General features: G+C 41.0%; 1 protein-coding gene across 3 annotated transcripts; it reads left to right on the forward strand.

Annotated features, from left to right (window-relative positions):
- The first annotated feature begins 917 nt into the window (after positions 1-917).
- TECTB (tectorin beta) lies at positions 918-20,351 on the forward strand. Of its 3 annotated transcripts, none has more exons than XM_008490141.2 (12): positions 918-1,451; positions 9,693-9,859; positions 10,725-10,813; positions 12,845-13,035; positions 13,435-13,577; positions 13,659-13,731; positions 15,985-16,088; positions 16,232-16,315; positions 16,506-16,668; positions 18,665-18,734; positions 19,654-19,686; positions 20,151-20,351. In XM_008490141.2, exons 3-12 carry the CDS (start codon positions 10,738-10,740, stop codon positions 20,201-20,203), a joined length of 990 nt encoding a protein of 329 aa, XP_008488363.1. In that variant the 5' UTR covers positions 918-1,451; positions 9,693-9,859; positions 10,725-10,737; the 3' UTR covers positions 20,204-20,351. The 3 variants fall into 3 exon arrangements, with proteins under 3 accessions (XP_008488363.1, XP_030309543.1, XP_030309544.1); XM_030453683.1 differs by having other exon boundaries at positions 918-1,189; XM_030453684.1 differs by having other exon boundaries at positions 9,693-9,863; positions 20,151-20,340.
- Positions 20,352-21,822: the final 1,471 nt, after the last annotated feature.

Below are 21,822 nucleotides of genomic sequence, written 5' to 3' on the forward strand. Positions count from 1 at the left end.
TGGGAGACAGAAAACTTTCCCAAAGAAGTGCTTCCTGCTTTTTCTGCACAATTGATCAAATTTCAGAATTCCATCTTGAAGAAGACTGCGCTATTTCCACAGACATTCTCTGCAGAATTTGGATGAAAAGTTGAAATAATGGGCTCTATGGAAATATTGATTGTATCCTATAGATATGCTCTGCTGATGTAGTGAAGCAATATCTCCTTACCAGTTCTCATTTTAAAAGAAGGGCAACAGATCATATTCAGAGTGAGTATCACTTTTCTGAGTGACCCTCTCTGCCTGTATTCCCAGAGCAATAAATATAAATAGCCCTCAGAAATGATGGAGCTGCCCTGTACTTGCAGGATGAAGAACGGTCTCAGCTCACTGTAAAGCAGTAATACTGCAGGCAACGTTGCTTCATTGGGAAAGGTGCTTTGTGAAAGATAGGAGTTATATTTTAAAAAGCTGTTCTGCGTGAAACTCAAAGTGCAATAGATTTATTTGGCAAATATAGACAGAGAAGCTTCCAGTGCCCAATAAGAATGGCACGGGGACCATCAGTTTTGCAATCCTGAAAATCACTAGATTTAGACTCTTGAATAACTTCTTTTGAAAATATAAATTAGCCATCTAAATCAATTAGAGCAAATTTTTTAAAGGTATTTAGGTGCCAAGACTCCCTAGCGTTAAGATATTTGACCACAAACAGGAAGTTTTTTAATAGAATAGCTATGTGATTAAAATAAATAAATAAATTAAAACTTAGAGAATTCTAGCCAAATGGCAATAGCTGTTACCATCACAACAGTCAATCACATAAATAAATCATCAGCCTGATTGGTCTCTGTGGCCTTGAATCCCAATGGCTCTTCTCCCAGACCATCTAGGACACTTTGTCCAGTATGTTAAATCTAGAAGATAATTGCTGTTGTAACATGGCTATATACAGAATTTAGACACAAATATCAGGGCATGTCCCTGTACAAGAACTATAAAACCCACCAGTTAGGATGTCTCTGACTTTGGCATGGACAGACAAATGAAAAATAAGAGGACAAGAGGAGCTGCCCCTTCTTGTGTACTCTGTGCAAAATGAGAGGAAAGAGCAGTCCATGCATCAGGCAAGGCTGAAGCAGATAGATGCCTTGCATGCTGAGCCATGGAAACCTCCCTGAAGAAGGCAAAGCAATGAAATATCAAGGTACACTTTCCCTATTTCTTCTTTGAGCTTCTGGAGCCTCTAAGCAGCAAAACTCAGGCTGCACCTGGCCTCCTTACTTCAATTCAAGGGAGCATAGTCAGGCAAAAAAGGTCCGGGCTGGCAATGACTTGCACAGGAAGAGGCAGCACAAGAGCCCTTACTTCTTTTTCTTTGGATGGTAATGATTAAAATAGCTGATAAAATGCAAGACCATGCATGGATAGCCTGGGATCATAGAAGCAGCCTGATGCCAAGGAACTGTGTAAGTTAGCCACCATTGACTGCCAAGTATCATCTGCTGCCCACAGAGCATTTCCTGGCTGATGGAATAATCCCCAGGAGAGGAGCAAAGGCAGAAGAGCAAGCAGGAAACCACCACTGAAACCCTGCACAAAGTCAGGGAGCCTTGGAAGAAAAGATTTGCAAACAAAATCTCATGCACACACGTATTTAGGTAACATGAGCAAAATCATGAAGTGAAGTAGGCTACGTGAGCTCCAGGGTTTGCTGAGCTCAATGAAAGTGGTAACCAAACAGAAGGATGGTGGGAAGGGAAATGTTAAGGAGGTGTGAAGGTGAGAAGCCAGCCCACAAAACCAGAAGGTGGCATGACAGAGTCACAGCTGCAGACAATGTGGTGTTAGTGGCATATCAGGCAGAAAGTAAAGGGTTGCAACTACAGGAGGAAGATGATGAGTAGAAAGAAGGAAAATGAGCTGGCATGGGGATTTAAAACTCTGATAGGAGAATGAAATGTCTTAGATCACTCTCTAACTGGGGATCTCAGTGGAGTTATCTCCTGACAGGAGTTGAGGGAGGAAGGATATGTGTAGCATTTGATGTCCTGGAGAGGAACATCTTTCTAAACTACTTGCTGCTAGCCATAAATTAGAGCTTGGAAGAGAAGTCAGAAATGTCTGGATGATGGAATTTATTCCACTCAGATTTTCTATGCCCAAATGATCTATTCTGTTTTAAATTACCTGATAATAAATTATCTATATTATAAAAATAATTAATGTATACCCAAAGAAATTATTTCAAGGAAATTCTGTTAGCCTTTTTATCATTGGTTGCTTGTCATTGAAAGAGCAACACTGAATTAAACTTATTATGGATAATGCAAATCATCAGAACAGGCCATTGAAAGGTCCAAGAGCTGGGGAAACACTCAGAGGAGGGTGAAATGTCTTCACCAGATTTCCTATGACTGTGAGAATCACTTTGCTTTTCTGTGTCATGTGTTGTCTGTTTATAGTACACCACTAACACCACCTCCTGGCCAGTTGGTGTCTGGAGTTAAACCTGTGTAAATGTTTCTGTGAGCTTGAAATTAATACTGCAAACCTAGAATATATTCTCTTTGCTGCATCTTGTATACATTCATACTCATTGACTTTTATAGGCTACATAGATAATACCAACGAGATTCTATTTTCCAAAGGGTTTCCAGCAAGGTGTATCAGAATACTCCAAAACCAGTTTACGTTTTCAGAACCGACTAAAATAATTTAAGAACTGACTAACAAGTCAAGGAAAACACTTTCTAAGCTTTGGCATTAGATTTTCAGAAATATAAACCGAATCAGTAAGTTGTATTTTTGCCTTTAAATTAATCAGGAACATAGAGTTAGCTTCTAATTTTAGCTATCTCCAGAATAAACAAACAGCAGCAGAGGCTCCTGCGTCATTAGCAGCAGAATCAATGGAGAGTCTTCAGCACAGTCTGTCCTAGAGAATTCACTACTTGGAGCTAGAGTGGGGTTCTGAGGACAACAACCCTGTGAATCCCTCAGAAGGTAATCAGATCATTGTACTCCTGAGGGATTTTCATAGGAGAAGAGAACTGCAAGGTCATACTTTCTGAAATAGCTTGCAGGAAATATGACATGAATGTCTCTGGTGTATTATCATTGTAAACATTTTGCAAATGGCCACAGTGCTCTGTTTAGCTACTTTAGACTGAAATGCAGAGTGCATACTTCATCCAATTGCATTACTGTGAGCCATGCTAGAAGAGAGAAACAGGAATTTTAAAAGCTAGCAAACAGTACTTATGATCATCAGATAGATGGTCAAATTGATTTGGAGTGAATCAGTCCTACAGCAGCTACAGCCCAGCAGCAGAAAAAGGTGTCAGCTTTCTCAAACCTGGACAGCAGAAGAAACTTGCGAAAATCTCCCAAGAGCTGTATATGGGCAGTAACACAGCAAGCTCTTGTATTTAGTATATCTTCTAAAAGCCAACTAAAAAAGGAATGTCTATTGTTTATTTGCAATTGGTTGAGTCCTAAATTAATAAGTGCAGAATACCTAAGAGTCTGAAAACTCTCCTTCATTGCTCTCCTTCATCCCACTACATGAAGCCTGTAACACCTCTCTGCTACTATAGAGCATGGTGAATTGAAAGACCCATCTCAATGCATATCATCATTGTTGTGGTGGTGCAATTTGAAGAAAAGTATATCCTTTAACTGGTCTGAAATTTGGTCTGTTATTTATGGGAAGGTTTGCTGGGGTTTTTTTGAGGCTGAATGCTCTAAAGGCTATGTACTGACAAAATGGGAAGCAAAACTTTGTTTCTGGCATCAGGAGAGGAAAATCCACTGAGCCACTCAATAGATGATGGACTGTGAGGCATCAAATCACTGTTAATAGGGCACAAGGTCCTGTGTGAATGGTAAATTGACAAGCGGAAATTTAGGACTTTGGGCAGTAAAATAGCCCTTGAAGAAAATAGGAGTTCTGTGTTTCCAGAAAACAAGGCATGACAGCGCAGACAATCATCCTGCAGCTCACCAGAAAGATCTTCTAATTCACAGGACATACCCAGCCAAAGCTTTTGCTTGGATAGCTTCTCCTCCAAGCTGCTTACTGTTTGAAAGACTGAGGGGAAATAAGAGCAGGCAGGCAAGCTCAAGGGCCCTATACCTTCGGCTTTGCCTCCTTGTGGCTCAGTTCCATTATCTGCAAAATAGAGATAATGGTACTAGGATTGTGATAAGCATTATTATTATCACTTTACAAGCACAGCACAACCTAATTAATATGCTTAAGTTTGATCCATGTAGCTCTCAAAGCAATGTAATTCTTTATAATGAACAGAGCCCTTTCACAGAGAGAAAGAGACTGTCTCCAAGCATGATGCTATCAGTCTGCTGAAAAAAATCACAAACTTATAAAAACGGGGACAACACTAGGATAATGGATACAGTGTGCTAGGAAAAGTAGGTCTAAGAATAACTAGCAGGATTATGTAGCTCAAGAAACCAGACTGTGATTTTAATCAGCAGCTGCTATCGACAGGAGTGCATAGAGCTGTGCTTTATTTCAGAGGGCAGCACTACAGATACTGAAAGATTATTTCACAGGTAAAATGACTGATCTTAACTCTTCCCAGGATAGGAATTACAGTGGGCATTTCTAGAACCTGATTTTTACCAGTCCTTTATGTGTGCAGTCCTACCTGGATGCCCCAAAGAAGGTTCATAATTCAGCTGGCTCAGACCATCAGGTAACCAGGAAGCTGGAGACAGTGTCTATAGCTCAGCTAAGGGTCCACATGTTATGGAGAGAGCAGGAGTACTTCAGGCTTCTAGGTCAAAACAGTCTGACAATCTGAGGAAAGGCTTCTAGGCTTGGGAACATGAAAGGAAAGAGGCACTTCCAAGCTAGGTGGCAATCAAGTCCTTTATAATAATGCTGCATTCCTCCTGCTTCTGGAATTTCTTTATTGGTTTGCCATTGCATTTTTCTTTGCTTTATTTTTTCTTACTTAGCAATATTTTTTAAATAAGAAGACTACATTTAAGCCCAATTCATCAGCTGTCAATGGTATTGCCACTGAGGGACAGCAGAGGAATAATTTGCCTTTAATAATTTTTACATTACCCACTGCAGTGCAGTCCTTTTTTTGTCAATTCTTGTGTATCAAGGCATGTAGGCTAAGTGAACATTATTTATGCATCATGACCAGGAATTGGGCAGCTGCTACAGACTTTCTCACAGTTGCAGTGACATCCCCCAACCCAAGCTAAGAAACAATGCTGCAACCCTCCCAGCAGCAGTGGGGATAACAGGAAAGAGCATCACTGGAACAAGAAGAGCAATGGTTACTGTGTCAGACCCAGCTGCCAACCTGAGAAGATTGAACTAATGAACGACACAAAGACTCCATTCTACCTTCTTTCTCACCTTCCTCTTAAAATCCTCCCCCCTCCATCCCCTGCCCACGCTGCCAAGAGATCAAGACCTGTTGTTGAGATAACAAGAACTAAAAGTATTACAAGGTGTTATACAGGACAGCATGGTTGAGATCCAAAAAAGCACTTAAGCACCTCAGAAGCCATGTAGGCCACATTCAGGTGATTCCAGAATGCTATTCCCCAGCAACACCATGCCACTACAAAACACTTAATCCATGTATCCTCAGCAGAAAATGCCTGCAGTTCTGCTGTGGCACATCCCAAGTGGGACAGCAGCGCTGGTTGCAGCTGAGAACAGCAGCCAGAGCTGTGCTCTCTTGAAAGGGCAGTTGGAGGAGACAGGCTGGGTGGTCAGAGCCCTTAACCAGGGCTATGGAAGGTTCAGATGCAATTGTCCCCACTTGTAGAATTCAAAGTTATCCTTTCCCCAGAAGTGCTGTAACTTCTACCTGGTTACCTTGGGTAGTCAGTGAACACTTTGAGGGTCCTCCAACATATGTGCCACAGAGCATGCAAGAGTGCTCAGACTTCCAAGGCTAAAAAAAGATTAATACCAAGCCAACCAGAGGAGTGTGCCTTGTTGTTTTCACTTGAGGTGCCCACACACAGACAGACAGTGCCATTTGAGATGTCCTTGAGCATCCTGCCTGTCTTCCAGATGCCAGTCCAAAAGCACGAGTCTCCTAGAGGTCTTGTGTCACAGCTGCAAGATATCTTGGCCACTTTACAGCACTTTTTAAAACAATATATGACTCATTCAGGCAAATGAAACAAGTGTCTGGCAAGTTTAGGCATCTCCAGAAGGTGGCAGTCCAAGGATGGTTGTGGTTTCATGTGACCAGTGTAAGTCACCAGTTCTGGTCCTGTTTTTACAGGTCTCATGCTTTTATTAAATCAAGTCCGGAATCCTTATCCTGCATAATTAGCTAGCTCCAAGACAGATCACAAAAAATACACCAAACAAAACACTTACCTACACAAAGACTTCAAGGAAACTCAGCTGGAAATTGATGTTTTGTTCCAAGAGCAGTGAATTCCAGGCAGAACTTTGTTGGACAAGCTTCCAAAGAATATTCATCTGAATATGCTGGCAAAGCTAAACAGCAACGGGATGAGGCATTCAAATGAACATGAAATCTGATTATTTACTTCAGCCACAGTTCTGTGCTTGGCAATCTCTGCCTTTGTAAACTTCTCTGTAAATGCCTCAAACAAGAGAAATGACAAGAGAATGCTTCTTCAGCCAAGAGTCTGTGCTCAAGGACACCCCAGCAGTTACAGATACTGACAGCAGCACTGTCTGGCCAAGCACATGGCTGCAGGTGACTGCTGAAAAATATGATTCAGCGTTGCGTAGGCAAGACAGACAGGTGATGCACAGGGGAGTGTACAGCAGAAGACTATCTCTTTTCTGACCCAAACCTCCACCTCTGATTTTCATGTGATTCCCTTTTCTACAAACACAGTTTGCTCTGATTTCTTCTGTTTCTGAGTTGTTTGAAGAATGTCAGCCATCTGGAGACCTAGGGTGCAGGGTATCTGTGGGTGCCAGGAGCTCTGCTACACACCTGCATGATTCTGTTGTCTGCTCATGAGGCTGAAACATCATAGAGTAAAATCATTTAGTCTGGAAGAGACCTTTAAGATCAATTCCAGCCATAAATCTATGGCTCCCAACTACACCACTAAACTATTCCCTAAGTGCCACGTCTACACTTTTTAAAATATCTCCAGGGGTGGTGACTCAACCACATGCTGAAGTGAGTGACCAACCATGTGCCATGAGTAACTAACTATTGGAAAGGCATTTGTTCTGTAAAAGGCAAAATAATGCTGAAGTTCATATGGTATTTATTTCTCAAGGCAATGAGTCTACACAGCACAGCTCACTGTAGACTCAGGATCTAGGACAAGTCTGACTGGACCAGCACAGTGCTGCCTTTCCAACCAGACCCATTAGCTCGGCTCAGGCCCAACACAAACCAGTTACCAACACAAAGCAGTTGCCACATGCTTCCAGATCCAGCCAGTGGAGTAAATGCACCCCTTATCTCAGACACCTATGCCAAGTTTTTGTGATTGGAAACACCACCATCAACACATTGCAGCCTCTAGGAAAATGTCACCAGACCTCACCCCTCCTGGTATCAATGAGACATCTTCACTGATCCTCATTACCCCATCAATTCCTTACATGAAGCTAAGGGACTCTTTGGTTTATTGTTTTATCCAAACCAATGAAAACTGGATGTCACAATATCCTTTCCACATACAAATAGCAGAACCTGTTTTCTTCTCTAAGAACCAGACAGCAGATACTTGCAGAGTTTTGCATCAAAATGCAAGGAACAAAGGTGGAGAGACAAGCTGCCCTTGTAGGTGAAATCCACAACAAGGCCTTCATTTGCTCTTTGTCAAAATCTTTACTGATACTGAAATTGCTGAGATTATTCAGTGGGCTTGGAAAGAGGCAGGGAAATACAACAAACCTCAATGGTCTGCTTTGCAATTTAATGGCTTTCCTTTTTCTGTGTGTGCAGTTACTGAGAGAAACCTAACCCTTCCTCAAGCCTTCACCTTTGATCAGGGCAAGTATCAAATGCTGGTTGGCTTAGGTGCACTTTGTGCTTGTTTCTTATGCAAATGTGGACTACTATACACCAGCTGGCACTTCTGCCAAATTTGGATTTCATTCTATTTTCTACCTTTCACCTAAAAGGGGTATTATGTATGTGGAGATAACTTTTCTGTGAGAAGATAATAGAAGATAGTGAGAGATTTATTTACTTTCAAAAATATGGGACTAGATCCATCTTGGAGTAATTACACTGAAACTTATAGCATTACAGCAATGATAATGTAATTACAGTATTTGCTAAAAATCATCAGAACAAAGCTAATCTGTGTTTCAAATGGTTTGTTAATGTTATGGTGAGGCTGACCACTTATATCATATTTAGCAAGGCATTTACACTATACCTGATCAAATATCTTGTGCTCCAAATCATCACAATGTGGGCAGACCTGAGAGATCAAGGCCAAGCCATGGGCTGAATAAGATCCCTTGAGCCTGAAGAATCAGTTTGTTCAAGATTGTGAGGCCCTTCTCATGGCCAAAGTAATAACCTGCCTCCTGCAAGCCTCCTCTGTTTCTTTATATATGCTTGATAACAGGGAGGGCCATAATGTCTCACCAGAAAGCCCAGATTGTGGTTCCAGGCCAAATACACAGTCACACACACAGAAAGACAAAAATAAGTGGATGTTTAAACAATGTGTAAACTTAGGAAATCAACAGATTTGGGCAACAGAGCCTGCAGAAGAATTTGAGGTTAGGGTGTAAAATGGATGCCTAGGTTTAAATCTTCCTTATTTTAGGATTTCTGAGGAGTCCTGCAGGACTGGATCTCCCAGGAAAGGTCAGTGAGATCCTCTGTGTTTTCTGACTCAAGCCAAAGACCAGAGCCTCTGTAATTCCGCAACACCCTGATCTGGGTGGATACACAGGTGCCCAAAGTTGAGGTCAGGCCAGCAGATATAACAAGACTGTTTTGTGGTCCACATGTTCTATGCAAGTATGTAAAATATCACTAGAGTACCCAAGTCCTTTTTCTGGGCCTATCACTGAAAGCTAGCACAGAACACAATGTAATAGGTTACCAGAAAATTTTACCAGCTGACCAAGACAGTTATATGGCAACCACATGACATATGGTCATATGAAGAATAAATTTGTTTCAGTTTTCTGTGCAGTGGCCAAGTGTACATATTCTTTATTGTAATGAATGTATTTTACATATGTATAATTAATGTATATTACATAGTCTTATGCACACAGTGTTATGTATTATAATTATATATCATGACACTTAGGTTTAAAGAAGAGCCTACAAAAACTTACATGCTTGTGAACTTTTAGAAAACATATGTAAACAAAACAACCCCAAAGATGGTATATATCATCTGTGGAACTTACTTTTGTCTTGACATTATCGAGAAGCCATTCAGGACAGGCACCAAATGCCTATAAATATATTTTCACTGAATTCCTGGAAGGCAACTGTTGTTTCAGCTCTGCAGAAATTCTGTATTTCCTTAATTAACTTGGAAAATTAAAATGCTGTGCCACTATATACCTTCAGAAGCTTCTGTTCAATTGTTTTCAAGAGCTGTAAAAAACCACCATAAACCGACTTTTAAAAAATCAAATAACAGCAAGAGTTCCCATCTAGAGGAAGAGAACTACTTTTCTATAACTCTTTTTTTTTTTTCCCACCCTCACTGGACAATACTGGCAGGTTGAGATTTAACCAGAGATGGGCTCCTTTTACAAGATTGCTTATATAAAGCAAAGATAACACCAGCTGAGTTCATTTGAAAGAGGAAATCTTGGGAAGAGCCACCGGCGCAGCGATTGGAATAAGACTGGAATGAAAATCTGAAATACTCAGCCTATTCCTATCTCGTAGGTATAATAATTAATTTCTTGTAATATATATAGGATTATAAATAGAAGGAACTGTCACTGAAATGTACTTTAGGAGCCTTTTATATTTTGAAATACAGGCTTAGTGAAAATGATGAAATTAGTTGTTTTCACTTGAAATACATAATCGGGAAGATTTTTTGGTTTATTTTCTTTACCTAAGTGATATTTGTTACTCCTGACAGTCTGCTCAGTGATGTGTATATGAGGGCAGGCACTAAAGAGTGTCTACAGAAGGAAAATATGAGAACTCCAGTACCAGTCCCACAGGCTGTACCTGCTTCTCTCTGTGGGACACAGCTTGCTGATGAGAGGCCTGAAGAGCAAATGTAAATTACTGCCCTTTATGTTATTTTACAAACTCAGTATTTAGCTGCAAAGGACAAAATGTGTAATTTACCAAAACCAAACTCCAAGAAGTCGAGATTATAGAGATCAGGATAACTTTCACCACAGAGAATTGTTTCAGCACTAAATTTATAAGCACAATATACATATGTTATTGCATAATATTTCTTCTAGTTTTCAGATGCTATGATTTCAGTTTCATCTGGTTATATTAACACGTAAGGTTTACACTCATTACCAGAACAAAGAAAACCTACAGTATTTCAAAGCCACCACTAAAATGAAATAGTAAAATTTCTGCAGTAGTGACTCAGCAATAATATTGATCTTGGAAATATTTATCCTGTAGGTGAAATTAAGGTGGGCAACAGAATAGTAGGAGTATTATTTGTTTCTTTCTGCAAGAAGAAAATGTTTAACAATAGCTATAATTTTTGGTCTGCATTTTATTTCCAATTTTAAAGACGTTTTCAGCTTTTATTCTTTGTGTACTCAGATCATTGCAAGAAATGGTGATTCTCACTATTTATCTGCTGGTCATCTTGGCTCAAGCTCTTGCGGGGCCTTGCAATCCAAATAAAGCAGGTAAAATAAATTAAGTCTCTTATGATCTTCTCTTGTAATCAAGCTGCCAAAGGGTTTTTTTTCTATTCAAAAGTGGAATTGCTTTTCTTCAGAAAGTTAAGCAGTAGATCCTGGAGAGCTACTACTTACATTTCTTTTACTGATCTGATTTCAGCTAGCACAGTGAAGCAAGCACCACAAAGAGTCCTAGTCCCATAAAGAATTAGGCATATGCTTAACTCTGTGCAATAAAGTTAAGCAGAAGCAGAACTGAGGCAACGATGGCAAAGAAAAAAACAATTAGAAATTATTTGTGATAGCACAGGCCAGATGCAACAGATCTTTGCTGCCCAAACTGGGCTCTAGTCTCACTGACTGCAGTCAGATGATCAGTGGTGAATCGAAGTGCTGGGCTGAACTTCTGATGCTATATTGAACAAGGAAAAACAAAAATCATTGAAGCTAAGGCCCTAACTGTAGACTGATTTCTGCCCAGAGACTCAAATGATCTGGTACCAGACAAACCTGAAACACAGAATTCACTAAAATTAAGAAATGTGCTTTAGAAATGTGTTTGAATATGTCTCAATACACAGTGTTTGCTTTCTGTGTATGTGGCTGGTGTCAGCCTCCTGCCAGTAATTTCATGGTAAATTACACAGAATCACAGAATCCTAGGGGTTGGAAGGGACCTCGAAAGATCATCTAGTCCAACCCCCCCTGCCAGAGCAGGGCCACCTAGAGTACATCACATAGGAACGTGTCCAGACGGGTTTTGAATGTCTCCAGTGAAGGAGACTCCACAACCTCCCTGGACAGCCTGTTCCAGGGCTCTGTCACCCTTACAGTAAAAAAATTTTTTCGAATATTAAACTTGAACCTCCTATGCTCCAATTTACACCCATTACCCCTTGTCCTATCACTGGTCAATTATTAGAATTATTTCACTCTCTAGCCATTTATTTCAGTACCTTCATGTGTACAAGTAGTTTTTCTGAACTGCAGGAATTTTCATAGTTGCAAAGTCACTGGAGTTACAAACCTGACCACCAACACAAGCAGGGTCAGCTTGCATGTGCTGAAGGTTTGTTGATTAGAAATGTGTAAGTTGCTGAGGTCCCTGTTGTATTTTCCCTGAGTATTCCCTAACCTTATGCACACATGCAACATCAGGCTTTTATCACAATAATGAGAGTGTCAAGGGCTTTAAAAGAAATTATTGAATAATTCCAGGTGAGGTGTGCTTTTTCTGACAGTGGTAATTGGAAGTCTTTCTCAACTTTCAGGTCACTAATGGTTAGTCAATATTTGCTCTTTAAATTCCCATCAAGCCTTGAAATTCACACTGACTGATTCTCTTTGAAAAATGTTCAATTCTGCTACCATGAAGCAACCAGTCTGTAAGTTGCAGTGTTTAATATTCAGGATTGTATTGGCAATCCCTGCTATTAACTGTGGTTGTTAGCAGGGCTATGATTTCCATTCATTTACTATTGCTATGAACAGGGTTAGACTTTTCAGTTAATTTTTAGATCTTAGCTTTTAACTCCAGAATTTCAAAAACTCGGTTTACATTGGCATGGGAATACCAGTGCCAAGAGTCAAAGGGCAGAATATGTATCATGGCCTAGATCTCACACTGCTGCAAAACCTGCACATCTACCAAAGCCTAACAAACAACTTCACCAGTGTTATTTTTATGGAGTCAGTGGTGTTAGAAAAGCCAGCTCTGCTGTGGGATTTCAGTGCAGACATTTTTCACTTCAGATTTCTTAGCAACATCTCTGCTTCACCAGCTAGTCCAGTAAGATAAACATTTTACATAAGTTCTGCATTGGTTCGAAGGCAAAGGCCAAACTCTTACAATGAGGACAAAATTTAACAACTCAGAGGTCAGCTTGGTGTACCTAAAGCTGTACCTAAATGTTAGGGAACCTTTCACAGCACAGCCCTGAAGTTTAATCCCAATGGAAAGTAGGTGTGCAGACACACCCACCTCTTGAAAGCAAAACACCACTGAATATCACTCTAGGTGTATTATTTTCCTTTCAGATGCAATTCTGGTCTACTGCTATCCTAAAACCATCATTACCAGAATTCCAGAGTGTCCTTATGGATGGGAGGTTAATCAACTGGCACTGGGAGGAGTTTGCTACAATGGGATCCATGATTCAGGATATTACCAATTCACAATCCCAGACCTGTCACCTAAAAACAAATCCTACTGTGGGACACAGTCAGAGGTAAGACTATCAAGATCAACATTTCTGAGCTGAACTCAGAAACAGGCTGGATTCTCTTGAGAGAGTCCTGTTTGGTTTAGCTTGAAGAAGGCTTAAAGCGTTGACGGAAGGAGAAGGCAAGGAGAAGGAGAAAGAAGAATTAAATAGTTGTGGTTTGCATCTACAGGCAAAATACTCAGAGGCTTTTAGATATTGGTCTGTTTGTTACTTACCCTTTTGCACCTATATTACACAGAACACATTTATAGACAGCAGGACTTAAAAAGAGCTACAAAGCCATGTTTCTTTGGGGATGGTGATTAGTCACCAGATTAAGTCCTCACGTTTGAAATGACTGAATTGTTCCTGATGCCTCGAGGATTCACTCCTGCCTACATGTCTCTGTCTCACCACCCACAGTTCAAGAACCCCGTTTATCACTTCTACAACTCCATTGTCTCCAATGACACCTCAATAATCGTGAAGAGTCAGCCTGTGAACTACTCCTTCACCTGCACATACAATGCCAACTACCTGGTGAATCAGGCTGCCTTTGACCAGAGGTATGTCCTCTTCTGGGAGTGCACTTCATCCCATTTTCAGCACCACATCTCACTTACCCAGAAACCTGATTATGTCCCCAGGGTGGCCACCATCCACGTGAAGAATGGAAGCTCTGGTTCATTTGAAAGTCAGTTGTCCCTCAACTTCTACTCCGTAAGTGCCATCCAGCGTTTTGCCTTCACCTTCCACAGGCTTCAGCCTAAAAACTGGGAAAAAAGGGATACTGGTCCTGACCTGCATGTGTCATGGAGCACATTACAAGCCTGGGACAGATAATTACAGGGAGAGTTGCAGGGTTTCTGGTTTCTATTAGGGGGGTTATTAGAAGGGATATATTTAAACTGAACACAGCAGACACCAACTCCAAATCAGCCCTCCAAATCAGTCAGATTTTTCTGCTGAGAGGTGTATTTCTAACATGCTGACAGGCTTTATAAGAAAATGCAAAACTTGTTTGTAGTCCCACACAAAGAGCAGTGTGTACCTGCAGGCATCACATAACCTCTACAGATAGCTCTGTGTACTTCTCTTGCTTTCTGGTCCTCTGACCTGACAGATATTTCATGCTCCCCAGAGACCTTTAGGTCATGCTGGAATTTTGGGTTTTTTCTATCAAAGCTCAGTCACGAGCACCAAAGTTACCTCTCTTTCAGCAGAATTAGAAAAAGCACTATTAAGATACACTGATAAATTTACTGGTCTTGTAGAAGGACAAAGTGGATTGATGGAAATTTCTCCTCCCACAGTCTGCATTTTAGGTACCAATTGATCACTGCATATTTTGGCAGTGTTGGGAAGTCACATGAAAGTCCATGTGGCCTTTTTCACTGATCTATACCACACTGGCAAGGTCTGAGGATGTACCACACTGCTCCTATCAACCCCCGACAGAATGGCTACAAAACCAAATGATGGACAAGGAGCATTGGATCTCGGGTTTTGGGTTGTTTTTTTTTTAATTTGGCCAAATGACTCTTTTGTTCTAATGGCCTTTGAGGTCCCAAGAGAAAAGGAGGGAATGGCTGAATTGTATTACTGCTTTTCCCACTGATCATAAGTGCAGAACAGGCTCAGAAAGCTAATAGGCCAGTTGTTTCTTATTTTGTTCATATTGTCACTGGAGAGTAAAGGATAATTTCAATGAATTGTCCTTACTTTTTTCTGGCAAAATGGAAATAAAAGATTTATTTTGCCTTCCTATTCATCTTGGCTACTCTCTGGCACAGCCTTCTGCTTATGGTGGGCCATGCCTTCAGATGGTCCATGTACCCTTTCCTCACTCAGAAGCAGTGTCTATGCTACAGGGTAACCCAGTGGAAACACTTGGATCTCTCCTGACCTTTAGCCTGTGACACACCAGTAACAGCAAATGTCTGTGATACAGCATGAGAGGCTGGAGCCTGGATGGAAATCAAACCTTCAACACTGAAACTCATTGTGAAGAAAAGCCTAATACCCTAAAGCAGTGTAAAGCAAGAGTTTGGGAAAGAAGCCGTATACCAGGTTCATTTCATTTTAGCACAAGGGACCAATTAGAGTTTTATGACAGTACTTCTCTGAGTTTTATCTTTTGGGAGGAATCATTGGTTAAATGAGAAATTTTCAGGGCACTTACCAGGTATGAATCACTACTCTAAACACAGTCTTGAGCCTTAACTTCAGTGCAGCCAGTCTATCAGATGTTGCAGTGGGAATACTGTCGTGCCTCACAGCCACCTCCTCACATAGGTGAGACAAGATGCATAAGAAAATCAGTACCAGGGAACAAAGAAAGAACAGCATGAAAAGATAGCCTAGTAGCTCCAGAACTACAAATATCTGAATCCTCCTGGATAGGTCTAACTAAGAAAACCAACACTATGACTGAACATGTTATTCTTTAGTGCTGGTCTGGCTTCATTACGATCTTATGCAATAAAAAGCATCAGGATTTAAGGTAGGTACTTCAGTGTATTTGTAACCAGACTTTCTCACCTGAATATCACACACTGCACTACTTTAACAGGCTGACTTTTTAGTGGATGAATGACTGTAGCTTGTAAAGCTCTTTCTGCATTCCACACAGTCATCTCCAGTATCTCACTCCCACCAGCTTCCCCCACCAGCTCTGGTGTTCCAGAAACAGCAGCAAGCTTGCTCACCACCCATACTATGATATAACACATGCCACAGTCCAAATCCTGTCTCTTTTTATCATTGTAAGCCAAAAATTAACAACAAAAAATAAATTTAAACACTTCCTTGGGCTTCCAGTAGTCCTTCAACAACATGTAGAATTTAGAGCATGCACGTAGTAAGAACCCAGCCTTCTAAGGTCCATCTCTCCAGAGCTGTCTGAAGTTGCCCCATGCCTTTGCTTTGCATGTCACTAGTAATGTATGGTGCCTTTCTCTTTGTCTTTCAAAGAATGCCAAGTTTTCAAGTATAAAAGAAGCCCCTTTCATCGTTGAGACATCAGAAATTGGTTCTGACATATTTGCTGGAGTGGAAGCTAAGGGCTTAAGTGACAGGTAGGCAAAATTCCTGCTTTGGCAGGGAGATTCAATTTGATGATCTCCAGAAGTTCCTTATAATTCTATGAAAAGAAGGAGCAATAATTAATAAAATGACAATCAGGACCTTCCTTGCTAATCTGGGATCTGTGTCTCCCCAGGTTCAAAGTTGTTCTCAACAACTGCTGGGCAACTCCCTCCTCAGAGTATTTCTACCAGATCCACTGGCCTCTGATAACCAAGGGGTAGGTGCTGGTGGGACCTGGGGGAGCACCTCTGCCCAGCCCTGAGGACAAGTGAAAGCTGGAGGACGAAGGGGGCAAAAGAGAAGCTGGTCCACAGCAAGTCAAACACATCTATCAGCCTGGGCCTCAGGAGATGTTTCACTGAAGCCATGTAGGCTCTGACACTTCTTCTTCTCCATGCACAACACAGGTGTGCCACAGACACCTCCATCCTCGTGCACGAGAACGGGAAAACAAACCGGGCGACTTTCCAGTTCAACGCCTTCCGCTTCCGTAATATCCCCAAGCTGTCCAAGGTCTGGCTGCACTGTGAGACACATGTCTGTGACAGTGAGAAGTTCTCCTGCCCCGTGGTAAGACCTCCCTCCTAGAGAAAACTGTAGTGATAAATTGAGACAGAGGGTGTCAAGACCCTCTGCACACTGGGTGCAGAGTCAGTGCTGCAGCTTTTGGTAGATTGAGCATCGCCACGCGTGTGGCCAGCACTGCACCCTGACCTCCAGCAGCCCACAGGCACTGCCTGCAAAGTAGGGGCAACCTCTTTAAATGTAGAACTTCAAAAACTCAGTTCTTGTCACTATCCCAGACTACAGTCCTCTCTGACAAATGGCTATCCCTAAACACAAGCCTGAAAAAAAGGAGAAAGAGGTTTTTTCCATTACATTAAATGTCTCAGTGCTAAGGGCACCTTGGGGGCAGCATTGCTAGGCAAACCAAATGTCCCAGACCTGTTTCACAGGGTAGGTCCTCCCTGCTATCCTGCAGTAAGCTACTGCACTTGCAGCCATCCTATTTTGCATGAAATACATAAATTGTGACAGGACTAGGAACTGAGGGCACAGAGTAGGTTCCTGTGACCTCAGGTGGGATATGGGAGGCTGCTCTATGGCATGCAGGGGGGGTGAGCTGTGCTCATACCAGCTGATGCAGGGCAAAGGGTTATTTTAAGGAAATGTACTAAAGACAGATACTACTAATAGTTAAACTATATAGACCTCCATTACATCCCTAAAATGTCCTTCTTTAGAAATTTCTCTCTTCTTCCTTCACTGAGTCAGAGCTTCGCTGTTCTTTCTCCCATGCAATGAATGTGTCATTGCTATAAAATGAAGTAGAATTTTATTTAACTTCTAATGAAAGTCCAAAATACTCTATTTCATACTGCTATTTCAGCCACAAATATTTCTTGCTGGAGAATAGAAAGAACCAACCTTGGTGAAACCAACTTCCCTTTCTAAAACTTTTCTCTGTCCAGGAGCCAAATCAGGATTACAACCCAGCCTCAGCACTACGCAGGGGGCACCAGTTTGTGTAAAACCTACATATTTGATAAAATTGCATTGTTAGAAATTCTAAGTTTCAAAGGGAAAAGAAAAAATCTCTGGCTTCAGATTTTGTTGTTTAAAGATTTCTTCAACTTTTTTAGCCAGCTACTGACCTGGGTTAAAAGAAAACACAAAACCAGTACTTCATATCCGTCTTTGTAGCAGTACTAACAAACATCTATTTCATTGCTTCAGGCACAGGGGGAATTGTCTCCTTGCCTTCCAGAACAGGATAATTGTTCAATCAGGCTTACATCCCTGGAGACCACATCCAACCCAGAAATGCAGCTGGTGGTCTGCAGCAATTAGGGTTGAACCAACCTGGGGGGGGTCCGTGCTTACAATCAAGTCAACACCAGAACTACAACATGCTGTGTTTGCTAAAAAAAAAAAAAAAAAAAAAAAAAAAAAAAAAAAAAAAAGCAAGCTCACAGCTGGGGATCTGCAAAGGTCAGGGGACAGACAAGGACCTTTAACCTACAGAGCACTGCCTCCAACACTCACCTTGTCAGCTGTGACAGGCATCATTAGTGCTGGATATGAAAGGAAGTACATGTAAGGGACTTTGTGCTTCCTATTTCTCTCCAATGGGCAGCAATTATACTTAGCAATAAACAACAACAGAAGCCTTCACAGAGGTCATGGGTTAAATGGATGAAGCTTAGCTCCCCCTTTTCTTCTTGACAGGAGTTTTGTTTTTGTATAAGGCAGGGTGAAAAGGGCAGCCCAGGAGGACCTGGGATTAGTAAGCAGATGCCCATGGGGGTTCCAGCCACCAACAGTCATTGTAAGGGCTGGGGCACACCAAAAGCCTCAGAAAATGCACTGGAAAGACTCCTTAAATCTCTTCTGCACCAAAAGACCCCTATAATTAAAGAAAAAAAACAATCCCTAGGAAATATGCAATATTGACATAGATTTCATTTTCTTGGTTGGAAGCATGAGAACAGGGCTTGAATTTTTAGGATTTTTAAAACTATTTTTAATTTTTTTGGTATACATGGCTTTCCCTCTTATCTCTTAGATATGTGACAGACGAAAACAACACATGGAGCAAACTGGAGGTGTTTTAGTGGCAGAGATCTCTGTACGCAGTAAGTGGATGGGTGTCTGTGGTGGTTCTGCCTTTGGGAAGCAGTGAGGATGGGAGCCACTGGCTCACAGTAGAGGAGCAAGCAGAGGATCAGGAGCCCTCTGCCAGAGCCCTCTGGCAGCAGGAGTCTCAAACAGAAGTTGGTGCCCTACAGGCTCAGAGGCAGTGGCAGAAGGGCTCAGGGAAATTCCTCATTGACAAAGTGAGTGAAGGAACCCACTTGGTATTAATGAGAAGTGGCCAAACCACTTAGACACCAAGTTAGGAATGTAAACTCTGCTCATACTTCATTTGACCTCAGCAACAGCCCAGACAAGCTGATAAATTGTACAGGAACAGAGATCAGGCTTAGGAGCAGCAGGGAAGCTTTTCTTTACTCCGTGGGTTAATACTTTAGCATATTCATAACTCTAGTAGGTTAACCCTTTGTGCCCACCCCTCCTGATACACAAATTGAATTGCAATCAGGTTTTCTCACTGCAAACCAATGTCTATTTCACTAACTGCTGCCTCCCAGAGGCACCAGGAGTATTTCCCTGAGCTGGTTTAATTCTCTGGAGCCAACACATCTTTTAAAACAGGTCCTTGGAATAAGGTATGCCCAGATCATGTTTTCACTAAAACCTTTTAGATTGACTCATCAGCTATAGCCACACCAACCTGAAAGCCAACTTAAAATTACAAATACATCTAGAGCAACATTACTACAATGTTGCACTAGTAAAACCCCATCATTGTTAGAAGATAAAAGGACTAAGGATCCTTTTATAATTTCAGACAGTGAAACCAAGTGGAAGACATTTCCAGAATTTCAAAATGTAGTAAATGTTATCTGTTCTGCTTTTATAAAGCACAATGATGCACTTTGTCCTATTTGAAGTATGCCATCTCAATGTATCTTTTTCTCTTATTTTATACAGGCAAAGGTATATCCAGATTTTACACACTCTCAGGTAAATAGCAAAGTATTAAAATATCAGTCTTAAATATGGGTACAGTGACTCTGTCAACATAAAAACAGTTGTTCAAAGGAAGACCTGGTAAATTTGACAGAAAGAAAAATATTTAAAAATCAATTTTTATTTCTCAACATTATACACTTTTTTTTGGCACATCCCACACTCTGGTCAATAAAGTCATACCAGTAACTTCCTATACTTAACATTACTTTCTATTTCTTTCACACCCTCTTCCCAAAGAGGAACAAACATGTCTCACTGGGTTAACAGAGATGTCTGAAATAATTTCTCTTTGGAGAGGGCTTGAAAAAGCCCTTAAAGTTATATCAAGTTACTAAAACTTGATATGGTGGCAGAGCCACATTAAGGACATGGAGTTGCACTACTGAAAGTGGGAAAAGAATGTGGAAGGCAGCTGATAGTGAAGTCCTCACATTTAGTCTGTATTTCTCTTGCAGAAATCATCTTCCACCTACTCTTTGCGATTGGATTTTGTGCTGCTTTACTATAAAACACATCACAGCCGTGTTTCTAAACTTTTCCCACTCCTGGTTGAACTGGACTTCTCTACTAGAGGTGTTTATTTTACAGAGAAAAACCAAAAGTCACAAAAAATCATTGTGCATCATTTTACCAGATAAATAAAACATTCCATGAGCTTTGTGTCTTGAATACTGGAGCATCTGGAAGAAAATTTGCCTCTTCCCAGTCTCTGCAGGTATCTTAAACTAGTAAAAACCCAGGGGTTACACATTCCACTGAAGCTTCCTTTTAAAGACCTGTGATGCCAACAGGACTTGTTTCTGTAAGGAACATAGGGATATGCAAACTCAGCATTTTTCAACCACAAATCTCCCTTCAAAGTTCCCCTTCCCTGTAAGTCTCAGTGTGGTATCAAAGCCTGCATTAGCCCCTCTTGCAAAGTCCTAACTTCATCTGTGAAGCCTTTGAGCAAGACAAAAATTAACCTAACACATCAAGGATAGGAGAAAAGGATGCCTTTCTATGTTGCAATACTTAGAAGGTCCTCAGAATTAATTACCTGGCATTTCTTTATGGCTTCTCAGTGCTGTCAATATTGATTGGTTGGGTTAAGTAGAGTAAAATAGATGGTGCAGTTGGTACGACACTGTTAGGAGTAAGGAGTAGGATGTCTTGCTGACTGGACAGGCTGACTGCTGGATAGCTGATGCAAATTAAGTACATCTGAGGTTGAAAATCAAGCTAATGAGCTTTACCTGTCCTCAAAGACATAGTTGGTGTCAGATGCAACAGGGTCCAGGTGTTAGCTCTGTACCTGAGTAAACAACAGCTCTTAAACAGCAAGAAGAAATCACTAGAAAGGGAAACCATAATTTCTAAAGAGCAGGAAGTGTCAGGACATGAAACAGTTTCTCAGCAAGAGTAATGGTAAGTTTCTTACTTCCAATAATTACTAAAACAGTATGGAACAAAACTCTTGAAAGAGTAAGAAACATTCCTAGATCTTTTCAATGAAACTTACAGGTTTCTAAAAATGAGAGAGATAATGACTACAGCTGTTAAATTTCCTATTACTGAATGCAGTGGGTGTACCTGTGTCTGCAAGTACTATAGCATAAGGGCATTGTAGAATTTTCACTATTTCTTTTAGAGAGGAAACCTCCTGAGTAATCCTAATAAATTAAGGATTTTAACATCACTGTTCTTTTTGAAACCTCATTCTTATAAAAATAATGCATACCTAGAATATGTACACATTTCAGCCACAGTTCTCAAATGCATACAGATCCCTCTTACCATGGACTCTATTTGCTCCTCTAAGTCTAATCTGAGTCCATAGGTATTTGTAAGTAATTAAGAAAAATAAAGCTGTTGGGAAGCTGAAGTAATAGCAGAAAGCATCCACGCTGGGATCCTGCAGAAGCACGGTGGGTTCTGATGGCATGCACTGAGCTATTAAATGCAACAGAGGGCACTCTTTGGACAGAGTTGTCTGATTTAGACAGACCAGAATTAGATCTGTCACGTGGAAGAAGCCTATCTGTCACTCTGAAGTCATTCTTAGTAGTCCAAGTTCCTAAGGCAGAGCAGAGCTATTGGATGCTCCATGCACCCCAAGACATTCTGATGAGAAAGAACAGCCCTGCA

Source organism: Calypte anna, chromosome 6, assembly GCF_003957555.1.
Source record: "Calypte anna isolate BGI_N300 chromosome 6, bCalAnn1_v1.p, whole genome shotgun sequence".
NCBI lineage: Eukaryota > Metazoa > Chordata > Aves > Apodiformes > Trochilidae > Calypte > Calypte anna.